General features: G+C 37.1%; 1 protein-coding gene across 11 annotated transcripts in view; it reads left to right on the top strand.

Annotated features, from left to right (window-relative positions):
- ANAPC10 (anaphase promoting complex subunit 10) overlaps window positions 1-13,656 on the top strand; it is a 38,193-nt gene that overhangs the window by 320 nt on the left and 24,217 nt on the right. For 3 of the 11 annotated variants that reach the window (XR_015699867.1, XR_015699868.1, XM_087737135.1), the window contains exons 1-5: window positions 64-411; window positions 6,522-6,638; window positions 8,052-8,142; window positions 8,951-9,071; window positions 10,557-10,594. Coding sequence is in view for 7 of the 11 variants with exons in the window: in XM_087737135.1 (XP_087593261.1) it covers window positions 399-411; window positions 6,522-6,638; window positions 8,052-8,142; window positions 8,951-9,071; window positions 10,557-10,594 (380 nt within the window). In the remaining 4 variants the exon portion in view is untranslated. Of the gene's footprint in view, window positions 1-63; window positions 412-2,572; window positions 2,606-3,747; window positions 3,897-6,521; window positions 6,639-8,051; window positions 8,143-8,950; window positions 9,072-10,556; window positions 10,595-13,656 lie in introns of those variants that run through there. The other 8 variants (XR_015699869.1, XR_015699870.1, XM_087737129.1 and 5 more) reach the window with 6 other exon arrangements.

Below are 13,656 nucleotides of genomic sequence, written 5' to 3' on the forward strand. Positions count from 1 at the left end.
CTTTTAAACAGCGCTCTGCGCGTGCGCGGAGGGGGGTGGGCGGGGAGGTCCCTGCCCGCGCTGAGGGGGCGCGCGAGGCGCCCGCCCTGCTGCCCCTCGGCCGCCCCCTCACCCGCTGCCGCGGCTTCGAGGATCGGGTGGGGACGCTGCTTCTGAGGGGCGGAGGAGGAGGAGGAGGAAGGCGGCGACGGGGACCAGGACCGGGGGGACGGCTCCTCCTCCCGCGTCTCGCCTCCAGGTGTCACGGCAGCTCGGCGTTTGGAGCGGCCACCGGTGAGGGGCTGGGGGCTGCTTAACCGGGTACCTCCTGCGGATGCCTCCCTCAGTGCGAGCCTGTGTGTTTGCATTGACCCCCCCAGCCGGGGAGGGGAGCGCGGTCCGGTGATGAAGCACAGGCGATGTGTTTCGTGAGTAGGTGTTGCTGATTTATTTCCAATATTTAAGCGTTTTGTAGGCCTAGGGGGACACGGTCGTAGCACAGTGTTGTAAAACTAATTCATTAGACTTAAAATCGTAATTAAAACTCCTACAGAGAAGCCGTAGGGGAGGGCTGCCAAGGAGGGCTGAGTGAAGGCAGCTTGATTTGTCAAACCGGCTTCATCCTCCGGTTACGGTGTTTTTTAAAGACTGCTTTCACTTAATATAAGCACTTGTAAAGAAGTGCTTGCATGCTTTAAACGACAGCTCATATCCTTACTAGGTAACTTGGGAAGTCTGGGCTTGTACAAAGATGCATTCTTTTAGTATGTATTTGTTTGGATTGATTAGGGATACATGTATAAAAAATGCTAATGTAATTCTCTACCTTATTTTTAGTGAAATATATTTATGTTTGTGATGATGAAAGACTTAAGTAATTTTCACTAATAGGGTTATACTGAAGGCAGAATAAAAATCATAGGTGTTTAAAATTGTGTTGAGAACAATCTGAGGGATCAAAGGTACAGGTGAGCTAATTGTTGAAATAGGGTGCTACTGAAGAGTTACTATCAGTATTAAGTATTAATTAAACATTAGTAATTTGAATGTTCAATGTTACTGTTTAATCTTCCATCTGAATAAAAAATAGGAAGCATAGTAAGAGACTAGTTTCTGGATATATCTTGGGATCTTTAAAGGCCTTAAACCAACAGGGGTCCATCCAAAGAAAATGAGAGCAGGGAAAAGAGCTTGTGAGGCAAAATGAGCAGTGCAAGTATGAAAATCAGGGAATCTAAGGTACGAAATCCCCTCCTGTTAGGAAGAACAGGGAAAACAGTCTTATAAGTCATGGATGTTGCAAAAATGCTGGAGTAGTCAGTGCAGCCTTTGTTCAGTTTTGCTGCGAAAGTTGTAGGCAGATACTTGCTAAAATGGAATAAAATTATATGATGGGAATGCAATCAGAATAACAACTTAAGAAAAAGAGCAAAGCTAGCTGAGCTCTGATCCCCTGAAAGATTCTGAGGAGGTGGTTTGGGAGGTGAATTTGTCAGTAAGTAGAAGACAATTAAAAACAATGTACAAACAGAAAATGGACTAGTTTTGTTTGTTAAGGACAGGCTGGATCAAACTTATTTTTAATAGTAGTCAATTCAGTTAATGAGGAAGGAATAGAAGTGGTTTGTCTTGAGTTTTACAGGGTTTCTGCCATTGTCTGGGTTAACTTTAAATACAAGCTACTGAAATGTGGTCTAAAAATAATTTTTGTGAGATCTTGTACAGTTGGTTGAAAATTGCTTTTGAAGCTGACTTGTAAATAATTCACTTTTAAACAGGGATGTCATGAATTATCCTGGGAGTTCTGTTTTGAATGGATTTTAATTGTTTTCTGTAATGGTGAACATATCTATTTTTATAGATATGTTGCCAAGTTGGAAGGATTGCAAGCACTGTACAGTTTCAGGTTCAGAATTCAAAATGATCTTGACAAGATTGATAGCAGATTGGAAATCAGTGTAATTAAGCTCGGTTAACAAGAACTGAGGAAGGAAGAGAACACAGGGAGGAAAAATCAAAGGCGTAATTAGTGGAAAGGCTATTACTGAACAGCAAACAGTATCCCCAAAAAGCATTTGAGCACTGCAGCGCATAATAAATTAAATATTAATCAGTAATATGATGTCATTTCAACTAGACAAATGTTATTTTCCCATGTTAACAGGTGTGATTAAATACAAAGACAAGGGAAGTGATTGCTCTGTTGAGTAAGGCCTTAGCTAAAATGGCATGGCTGTTTTTTAACCATAGTATGTAGATCTCTAGACTCGGCAAGAATATTAGGTTTATAAAACTTGGTTTGTGAGGGGAACTTGAAAGGCATAGGCACACTAGAAAAGAAGAAACTAAGAGCAAATTTGATGAGTCCCCTCACATCTATAAAAGGGTCGCTGCTTAAAGGCTAGTGATTAACTAGTCTTCGGGTTCTCTGTAGGGCAATAGAAGAAATCATGCTTGTTTTTGGAAGGTAATACTTGGGTTGGATGTTAAAGCAAAACATTTGGCTTTTAGGTTGATGAAACACTGAAGCTGGCTGTCCACAAAGATTGTGAAATCTCTTTTGGTGAAGTAAATGACTGGACAGACATATGTTGAGGATAGTCTGGTCTCTAAAAGGTCCTTACAGGTGTGTGTTTAAACAGTTTTGTGCATGCTGGCATAGTGGAATTAGAAATTTTAATTGGAGAAAACTGCTTTGGAATCCGCAAAAGTTTCCTTGAGCCTGGATTTTCATGGAGCCTTAGGAGGAAAGGACCACGATGTATCCTTCTGTATCTCCTCTTCAGTGTGTTGCAGAAGAGTATGTGTGTGCTTAGTAAAGGGTTTGCTTTCAGGTATGCACCTTTTAAGTGTCTTCCACTGGTATACTGAGAATGATCTGTTTTGATTGTGAAACCTTTTAAATCCATTTCACTGTGGTTATAAACTGTATGTTTGTTAAATCATCTTTAATGGCTGCTACTTCACAGGGATGTTGTCTGGAAAAGAGCAAACTTCTCTAAGCAAGATGCTGAAGGATAAAGAGTTCAAGGAGGGGACAAAAAGCTTAGCCCTCTTATCTTGATCAAAGGATGTGCATACCATGTAGTGGAAAGTGGCAACGTGGAAGTGTGACGTTGGTCATGTTTTTAAGGCATTAATATATTAATGTTGTTAATAAGGAAACAGCAGCCTATTAATGATCTGTTGGAATAACTGAACTGGAAAATTAGACATGTTTCCAGCCAATGCTTCTGTAGACGCAGTGTGTCTTTCCATTTTTCAGCACGTGTCAAGGAGAAGGGCTTCTAGACGGATTACGTGTCTTTACACAGCCTGAAAAAATAGGAAAAAACAGATCTCATTCCATTATCTTCTTGGGCTAAGAAAATGTTGGGGTTCTTTATTTATTTTATTTGGTGACTTGAATTACTTTTTAATGTTAAGTATTTGTGTCTTGTCCAAAGTGAGGTACTTGTACTTCTGCTAGTAAAATGTCCAAAAGTGTTACTTGAGTGAGCTGCCCTGTTGCTGTATTATTTATCCACGGTACTTCTGTCAGCTTTCTGCTTCTAAAATTCTTAGGAGTATTGGGAAGCTTCAGTGAAGCTATCCAGAATGTATTGTTACTAGGCTGGTTAAACAGAAGTTCTGTCATGAAAAACTGACTTGATTAATTCAACTCTTCAGCTCAAACATTAAAGATTTTCAGTCTTTCACATCACTAATGCACAATTTGTGGCTTACTTATTTGCCAACAGTGGTTTGGAGTTGAAATCTGGATCTTGAGTAGAATAGAAGAGTAGATAGAAGGAAACAAGCTCTGTTTAAGACAGTAGGAAACCTGGATGGCATTTCTTGCTGTACATTTCAGACCCCCAGAATGTATGCCTCAAACTTCTGTGAACCAGTGCAATGCAAATCTTGGCAGCGTTAAGGTATTTAGGCCCTGTGTGTGCTGAAGCTTACAAGAAATCTTAACATCGTTGTCTTAAGGGATTCTGCATACCGTAAAATTCTAGTAATTTTTCTAAAAAGCATGTGTAATCAACTTTCTGAGATAATTTGAGTGTACAATGTGATTTCTATGATTTACCTTGTTTTGGTGGGTTTTGATGGGATGTTTGCATACTCCTTATGTCTTAAGGTTGGATTTTTCATTAATCTGACAATAGGTCTTTCTAGGAATGAAGATGTGACTATCAGATTTGGAATTTTTGTTTTTTTTTTCTCTTGAAGTCAAAATAATAAAGGAGTGTGAAGGCTTGCTGGTGATGATATTCAAGAGATGTTTCATATTGAAAGAATAATTTAGCTTTACTCTGTGAAGTTGAATTTTCTATGTATATTTTTAGAGGTGGGGAAAACAGCATTACTGGTTTCTATATAAATCTGAGAATTAAAATGAATGCAACTCAACCTCTCTTAGTTGATTCACTGTCAGAAAAGCAACAAAATAGTGCAGAGTTTGGACTAGTAGGTGATTTGAACTTTAAAATTCATGAGTACAGGAAAATAGTTTCCCCAATGCTTAATAAACATAATTTGAATTTTGGTGTTGGATGGGGGTTGGACTAGATGATCTTTAAAGGTCCCTTCCAACCCAAACCATTCTGTGATTCTGTGAAAAATGTTTGTTTTTCCGGTAGCTGTGAACTCAGTGTTTTGTAATTTTTCCCAAGACCATTTAAAATTCTTAGGAGATTAGCATACTCGTAACATTGTGTTTTATTGAAGTTGCTATCAATAAATTTAAAGTTATATTAAGTAGCAACTAGAGTAAGTTACTTATTTTCTCTTCTAGTCTATAATCTGTTCTAAATATTAACAAGTTTATGGTTTAGCTAATTCAATAAAGAACAGCTATGTTTTACAGAGCCTATTGTAAATACCTGATAAAAGTTTTAAAACAGATAATGCAACATTTAAATACCATGACTGGGGAAGATTTATGTGCTAGTGTCTAGTTATAGGAATGGCTAAATGGATTGCCTGTTTCATATTTTTTTTAATAGTTTGATATTTTTTTGAACAAAATTTTTCTGCATGGGCAAGAACTTTAAAGCATCTTTAAAGCATGAGGATTTTTTTTAATTGGATGGCATTAGAATTAGTATATCTGTGAATTATATGAATATATACGTGATATCTGTAGGATTATCTGTGAGTGTTCAGCCCCCTTTTCTGAGAGGATGGTGTTTGAGCAAGGCTTTCTGTTTGTGGCCTTTTGTGACACTTGCTGTTGTCAGTACTTAGATTTTATTACACATGTAATTATTTCTATTTTATGGTAGTCAGGACTGCAGTCTTGTATATGAGAAAGAACCAAAAAAAAGCTGGAAGTCTGTCTCAAGCCTGTGTTTGCAAAATGAAAAAAACCACTAAAATTTAGGCAAGGACCAATAGAAAATGTTTGGAGTGGACAGCAATTTACTCTACAGAATTCAGGTTTCCTGTGTCCAACAGAGTTTGTAGCTGCAGAGCTGTTCTTGCATAGAAAATCTTGTCTCTGCCTTGTATCACTTCTGTAGGGTAAGGTCTGGATCCTATGCCTATCAGCGTAGTTCAGCACGTCATTTGCTATTGCGGAGAGGTGCTGGAGGACTTTTTCTGAGATTTAGCAGAGCATACTATGATGTCATGGATGTAAGCAAAGGATTAGAAGTCTCTCTAATTCCCTGACTCTTGAGTGCTTTACATTTAATTTTTAAGCTTTAATGTAGTTCCTTGCATGTAACTTATGTTTCTTTGGAATTTTTTTTTTTTAAAGTCTTTTAAGCTACTTTCTAGGAAGTAATAAGGTGCTCTATAGTAAATGAAAACCAACATGATTATGTTGTAGTATATATGGCAGTAGTCTAGGTCTTGAGGCTGAGTGTGGTTACTTGAGCAGTGCAAGTCACAGGTTAATGACTCCAGATGAAGTTGTGAAGTTAAGGAAATGGACCATGGATAAATGTGGCAATAACCAACCCTACCAAATTAGGGACTATATGATTTGTTTAAACTCTAATTTCCTGTTTTTAAGAAGTATCTCCAGGAGGACAGGCTTGTTCTAGCTTCTGAATAGGCTTCTGAACTTGCAGATTAAGAACACTCTTAAGTGTATGCGGGGGAGAAATGAAGTTATATTGCTAGCCTTTAAATCAACAGTGTCTCTTAGTTTCTTAAAACAAACAAACGAAACTGTAAAAAAACCAAATTCTGAAACCCCGACTAAGTCTGTACGTGTGAATTAGAATGATACAAGTAAAATATGTCTTATGAATGTTCCATGTGTGTATTGAATTTTTAAGGACACAAAATTTACATGTATGTGGAGCCTCTTATTTAAAGATATATTTTATTTTTTACTTATTTATATGTATTATTATATATATAAAAAATAAAAGATTGTACAGACATGCAAAAATGTATTCATATATGTATGCACCACATATTCTGTAGACTATTATATGTGTGAGACCAAAGAATTAAGGTGTCTATATGAACAAACACAAACCTTTAATTTTTCCCATCAAGCTAAAAATGTATCAACTAACTCATTTGTTCTTTTTTACTAGAAATGACTACCCCAAACAAGACACCACCTGGTGCTGATCCAAAGCAGTTAGAGAGGACTGGTACTGTTAGAGAAATAGGCTCACAAGCAGTTTGGTCTCTCTCATCCTGTAAGCCAGGTAATATCACAACAAATGATGTAAAAAGGTGAATGTACATTTTTCTTCTTAGAATATGCTAGGTTTTATGTTTTGATAAGAAGACATACATACTGAGTGTGGCAGTAAAACTGCTGTAGTGTAAGCTGTATGGGTAGCCACTACGAATAATTTTGGCCTAGTCTATATTTGATGCAATATGAAAGTTATAACTATATCAGAAATCCTACAATGAGGAAACATCTCATATCAACAAAACAGATCTTTTACTGATTTTATACTAAGTTGGATTTTTTACTTGCACAGTGAACAAACTAAACCATGTGAGCAGAAACATACTCAGCACTGTGTAATTGTTTCTATGCTTTGTCATTTTGCCTGGGTATCTTCAATTTTTAACTTGGAAAAACCATGCAGCTGGGCGACCTAAATGTTTTGTCCAAACTTTGGACTCGGCCAAAAGTAGCTCCCTAAAATCCTGCAAGTAAAATGAAGCTATTGTAAATGGTCCTGAGGTGCAGTTAATGATAGCTTATATCTGTTCAACATATCTGAAAATCTGTATTCTTTTCATTTGAGGTGGTTGAGTTGCTATTTCAGAAATATCTGTTGGGAATTGATCTGGTATCTTGCTGCAGCCTGGAGTCAATGATCTGTTTATGTCACGATATTGTGCTCAGGCTGAATGTCTTTGGTCTGATGTCCTGGTATCTTACTTGGAGAAAAATATCATATGGTTTAGTCGCTTCAAACAGAGTGAAGATAATTTTTTATTGCAGATTAAAGTTCAACTGCTGAATTAAAACTGCAGCTAGTGTGGGCAATCAATAAAAGGATGTGGTTAGTAAAATGACAGATAATGAGGGAACAGAAAAATAAAGTTTTGGAATTGTTTCTTTAAATGTGACAACATTAACTTTCAGGAATACTGTTTTTGGCATATATTGCTTGTTCAAGATACTAACTTGAAAAAGTAAAAATATTTCAGGAGACTACTTGAAAAGAAAATGTTGTATTTGGCTAAAATTTTATGATAAATGAATGGTCTTTGCTAATGATTTTCCTTTAGTTCAGCAGTTAACATTATAGAATAGGTGGAGAAGCCTAACAATTAAGTATTGTTCTTGCAATTAGTATGAATTACTACTTAGCCATTTGAAATTCCAGGACATGTTGAATGGTTTCAAACCCCACAGACTTCCATAGGAGATAAGAATGTAATGACACTCGAGTACTGAGCTTTGATTGACAGATTCCCCTGTTTCAGTTTTGTGTCACAAAAGCATAGGCACAACTTGGATATCTAGAAATATTTCCTTATGTTATAACTTAGGATACATACTTTAGTTTGTAACAGCTGAAGGAAAGTTATGTCTGTGATGTCTGCATCACAGAAATAGGATATTCAAGACTATCACATTTTCTTTTTCTTAGGATTTGGAGTGGATCAGTTACGAGATGATAATCTAGAAACTTACTGGCAGTCAGATGGATCACAGCCTCATTTGGTGAACATCCAATTTAGGTATTAAAAATTACTCTGTATGGGTTAGGGTGTTTTGTATAACTTTGTGTTGATTACTGTTCACCAAGATAGGAATTTTGGAAGTGCAAGAACTCCTGGGTTAATCCTGTTACCCAACTGGTAAGAAGCCAGTGAGATAGCATTTATGAAAATGAGATTTTCAAATGTTATGGTTACTAAATGCCTAAATAAGCAACAAGAAGGAATGTTTAATAGTATGTCATTTGTAACAGTTTCACATTTACCTACCCAAGGTGACATTTTTGTCCTGGCTTTCTGTCTTTGAGTGTAACTCGAAGAGTAGATGACTGTTCTTAAAGTAGTTCTGTATGACTTAACAACTGATTGTTTGAGAAACCTTTTCCTGTTCTGTTCTACATGGGATGCTTTTAGTGCTTTTTCTTTAACCAAACTCTTAAGATGAGGTTAGATGTTTGTCACCTTTTTTTTTTATTTGCTTTCTGGAGAACTCTTTGGTAGAGTAATAGAGCCCATATTTGATAAGCTAAACATATGCTTCATCACATGCAAGTGTTTAATTGGCATCTTGGCCTTCTGTTGTATTTCTTGGTATACTGACGCTTCTGAAGACAGACGAAGGAGAACAGTGAAAATCAACTCTGTGTGCATAACTTAATGTGGAAAAATACCTAGTTGCTTTAACAGCAGGCTCCTTATAAATCAGTAGACACACTTACTTACATTAAGTTTTAGAACATTTAAATCCTTAGTTATTACAAACTAGCAACAAACTCATCCTGAATATTTTTCTTTACGATGTTTACATAGCTTTTGTTGCTTCTTGCAGAAGAAAAACAACAGTGAAGACATTATGTATTTATGCAGACTACAAATCTGATGAAAGTTACACTCCGAGCAAAATCTCTGTCAGAGTAGGAAATAACTTTCATAATCTCCAGGAAATCCGGGTAGGTCAATGATGCTTTGCTTTCTGTCTTAAAATGGTCCTTTCTCATTAGAACATCTGATGTAGTAAAATTGGTTTTGGAGGTAAAATATGGCATTGTGCTTGGAGGGGGGAAATGGCTGGGTTTTTGATGTTTGCTTTTAATTTTTGTCTTGTAAATTTATTAGGCTGGTTTCTGTTTTTATCAGGGTCCATTACTAACATGGTTATAACAGATGATATATAGATCCTGTAATGGAATGAAGAGTGGGGTTTTCTAGAACAGGGCTGTCTAGAATTGGTTAAACTTTGATCTCACTTAAAATATCTGCAAAACTTATGCATTGCATACATCAAAAGGGAGATTTAGCTTTTAAATACTTGCATTTTTAGACTTAACTTGAATTCATGTCTTTTTTTCGCTTTCACGAATGGGTCATTCAGCTATTGAGTCTCACTAGGAATCAGAATTTAAAACTACAGGTTTTAGTTATGGCTGTATATGGTGCATAAATATCTTTGTAGTCTGGATTTCATTTTTGGGAGGCTGCATGTGCTCTTATTAACTAGTAGCACTGGATTCAAAGCTCACTTTGAGAACCTGGCAAAAAGAAATTGGGACACAAGGCCTGATCATCAGTTAGACGAAGGTTTCTTTGTATTCTACTAGTTAGAGAATCTTCATATAAGTGAGAATCTGTTACATATTTGCTAATAGCTGACTCTAGCCACTACTAATGGTGAGAGCTAGGGGAATTGCAACACGAACTTTTCCAAAATCATGCGCAAAGTAAGCAAGATACCAATTTAAATTGGAAGTCTAATGTAAATTACAATCAGATGTGTTCATGAATGATGTTTTACTTTTGAGTATAGTTTCTAATCTTTTGCAATGCTTTTTTTTTTTTTTTATTCCGGACAGTCACTGAGGTGTAGAAATTTTGGAAGTGATGCAGTCTTTTTGTTTTTAACAATAAGATGCAAAATCCAATTTCCATTTATGTAGATATGACATTTGATGCTTAAGACTTCGAATGGGACATAGATTTGTAGTGTTTTGTTAATGTTTTTATTTACAGAAGGGTAATAGTCAAAACCAGTATTTCTTCATGGTGACATTTCTAGCCAGAAAAAGTTTCTTTGACGGAACAACTGAAATCAGATTTGAGTTGCTTTAACTGCTTAGTTTTGCTAGCCTTTTGATAAATAGTAAAAGCAGATTTAAAATAATCAATGATCTTTGTAGAACTCTACCTTGTAAACTAATCAGGTTATTCATGAGCAGGTATCTTTGCAAATTTTGAGTTATGCTAGCCTGATGTTTCAGATCCCTCTTCTCTGGAGCTCTGCAGCTACTGTCTGATAGATGGGGAAAGTTTAACTTACCTCCCTTATATGGCAGGTATTAGAATAGCAGAAGGATCAGAATGACGAGAAAAGGGAGGTGCTAAATAGTGGTTTGAATTTTTACTTTTGGGATTTTTGTTGTTTTCACTTTGTTTTTCAGCGTTTGAAGCCCCAACAGGAGCAACTTACAAGTCGAAGGTTGTAGATGCAGTGGGAATAGAAAGTGTAGTAAACATGTATGCCTCTATTATGTTGGCGCTATGTATCTGTCTATATCCTTTCAAGGATTTGTGATATTCTCTCAAGTTTTGACCTGTACTTTTATCCTAAATCTTAAATGGAAGGGTCTTGACTTTTTTTTTTAAATTAAATATTCTTTTGAAAGAAACGAGTCATCACATTACTTTGACTTTCATCAGCTGCAAATTCTGTCTTTTAATCTTCTGAATTGCATCGTAGCAATTTGGGAGTTGCACATCGTGTAACAATAACAGCAGCTGGATCTTTCCTTGTGTTAGGCTACGGGTCTGTTTTCCGTCTGTCCACTAGATGTCATTGTTGTCCTTAATTATCAGTTTGATTTTGCGCTTGGCGTCTACTCTTCCAATAACTGATTATGCTTTTATAAAAATGTTTAGTACAGCATTATACATACAACTGCAATAACTTAAGTTTCTTTATACAATGGTAACCTTCCACTTTTGAGGGTATATGTGTTATTAAAGATCTAGAGAAACAATAAAATGTGTAATAAGCATATTAGTCTTCTGGAGTTTCTCAGGCAATATTTCTTTAGCTTTTATCTTGCTAAACACAGGATTCTATACATAATGTGTAGTTTAGTTAAAAAAGGCACTCCTAAATGAAACAAGTTACTAGTATCTTTTATAGTGTATTAATATGAATGTAATATGTTGCATGAAAGCAGTAATTCTTATGCATACCACGTGGTCATTTGCTTTTTTACTTCAAAACTGAGATGACAATATGGTCAAGCTGCTTACTAATGAGATACAATACTTTGATGCTGTAAAATAGTAGTGACTTTGTCGCCACTGCAGTGTTAAATATTGCTATCAATTTTCATATTTCCTAAACTGCTTGATACTCAGAATGCATTTCTTAAATTTTCCTTCAGTCCTGAAACTTTCTCTTCAGCTTCTCTGACATATAGGCAGGTTATTAAAGCAGTGTGAACTGTTATGAGCTCTTTAGAGAAATCTGCTTAATTATACAATGATTCCATTGGCTTCAGGACTGATTAACTGGGTGGAAAATCCAGCTAAATCATTTTATATTTTTCCATGGATGCTTGCCCAGCTCATAGAGTCCAATGAAAGTCCTGTGATGCTTCCATGTGTTTTCTTCCTAATGGTCTAATTTTCAAAACAATGCAATGTTAGGCTAGGTTTTATCACTAATACAAGATTATTAGCTTTAGTTTGTGGTCTAGTATGTAGGTATGTCATTTTTGGAACCTAAGATGAAATTATTTTCTGAATAAAAGTTGGTTTTGTTCCCCCCCCCCCCCCCGAGAACAGCCATCATAATCTGGCAGTATTATTCCCTTGCTCAGCTGCAGGAACTACAGTTAAGATGTGTGCAGTAAGCCTTCTCCTCTGACTTAAGTGCCTTTTTATCACAGCTGTCAAGCTTGGAGAGCAAGTATTTTCTCATTTCCAGTCTCAGAGTTCTCCTACATAATGGTGCAAACAGTCTAGATGGACAAGATAGTCTATACAGGCATTTTTGGAACAGAATCCAGACTCTTCAGTATGTGATTTAAGTTATTATGCTTTCTCACGATATGAAAATAACCCACCACAAAGGATGCGAGTGAAATGTTGGCTGCAAGAGATTTCTGGTGTCTTCAAATAATGCTCACCTGCTTGTTGCCTTTGTACCTCTCCAAGACGTTTAGGTCGTCAGCAGTTCATCTTGCCATAAAAAGACTAAGTGTTATGATGCTAAGTGCAGGTAGGATTTCAGGTTATGTTCACCTAGTAGTTTCAACGGCTTCTGCTGTCAGCCTATAATGTAGGGACTCTACATAGCAAAGCAAGACACCTGTAAACTCTTGTATTAACCAGTTCTACATCTTTGGACATAAAAGACACTGGGAAGGTGTGTGTCAGGCTTTCTGAAACTAGTTACTCGCTTCTCACATTAGTTCACATCTGAGAAGCCACTGGCGTTTAATGCCAAAATTAAAGTTGCTTTAATAGGCAGAACCCCTTCTTAAAGAGACAAAGTCTTCTATTCTGCTGTGCCCTGTAGAGGACTCAACAACAGAATGTGGCCTGCATGTCGTGGCTGTAGCTACGTAAGATGCAACTGGACAGGTATAATTTGCTTCCTATTCCCGCAGGAATTAGTTCTTCCAGCACGCTTTTTGGACTTTCCCATGATTCTTGGTTTGGAGTAGGACATGTTTTTCATTTAGTTATTTGTGTAGTTCAGAGAAAAACTAGCAAGCTCTGTGAGAGGGCCAAACCGTTGCTAGCGCATGGCATTGCTGTGTGTACTTTGCTTTTCAGATTTCTTAAGGGTAGTAGTAATCCACATGGCAGAGAAGGTGTATTAATGTTCAGGCCTAAAAGGGAATGATCATAAATACCCTACTGGAGCCGGGGACAGGAAGCTGCTGGCTGTGAATGTGCTCTCTTTATGCAGTAGGGCAAATCTGCAAACAGATAGCATCATGGCTTTGTGTAACCCAGGTAAGCAAGGTGTTTGCTCTTTGCTTCTTTGGGAAGCCATTCAGTCTGAAACAATACTGCTGGAACAGAGTAACTTCCTTGGTTAACAGCCTTCACAGGTATGCAATGATCTGTCCCTGGGCAGCGATGGATAGCCCTTACATAGGACCTCCAGTAGCAAAGTGTCTTTTTCCTATGTAGCAGCCTTTGTGTCAAAGAATGATACAGAGTATTAAACACTGCTTTGGAAGAGGCCTGCTGTAACTCAGTTGCTGTATGCTTTCTACCTGGAATAAAAGCCTGCATAACCTTTTCAACAGGACTCAGTTCTGAAGATTTTGAAGACTCGGGTGAAAGCCCTGTTATCTTAATGCATTTTTGCTGGCAACAGCGCGAGTCCTTTGTTTCAACTTTTTGTTGTCTTTTGTTGAGTTGCTGTCTATTTTGTTTTCAGTTTGTTTTCTAGCCCTTTTGGTCTTGGTGTTTTGTAACCAGGTGCTCCAGAGCTGTCACAAGCACAGCAGTCTCCCTGGTGGCATGGTGTTGTGACCAAGCACCACG

The sequence above is a fragment of the Nipponia nippon genome, unplaced genomic scaffold, assembly GCF_047370975.1.
Source record: "Nipponia nippon isolate SJK-2023a ecotype South Korea unplaced genomic scaffold, ASM4737097v1 scaffold_6, whole genome shotgun sequence".
Lineage (NCBI taxonomy): Eukaryota > Metazoa > Chordata > Aves > Pelecaniformes > Threskiornithidae > Nipponia > Nipponia nippon.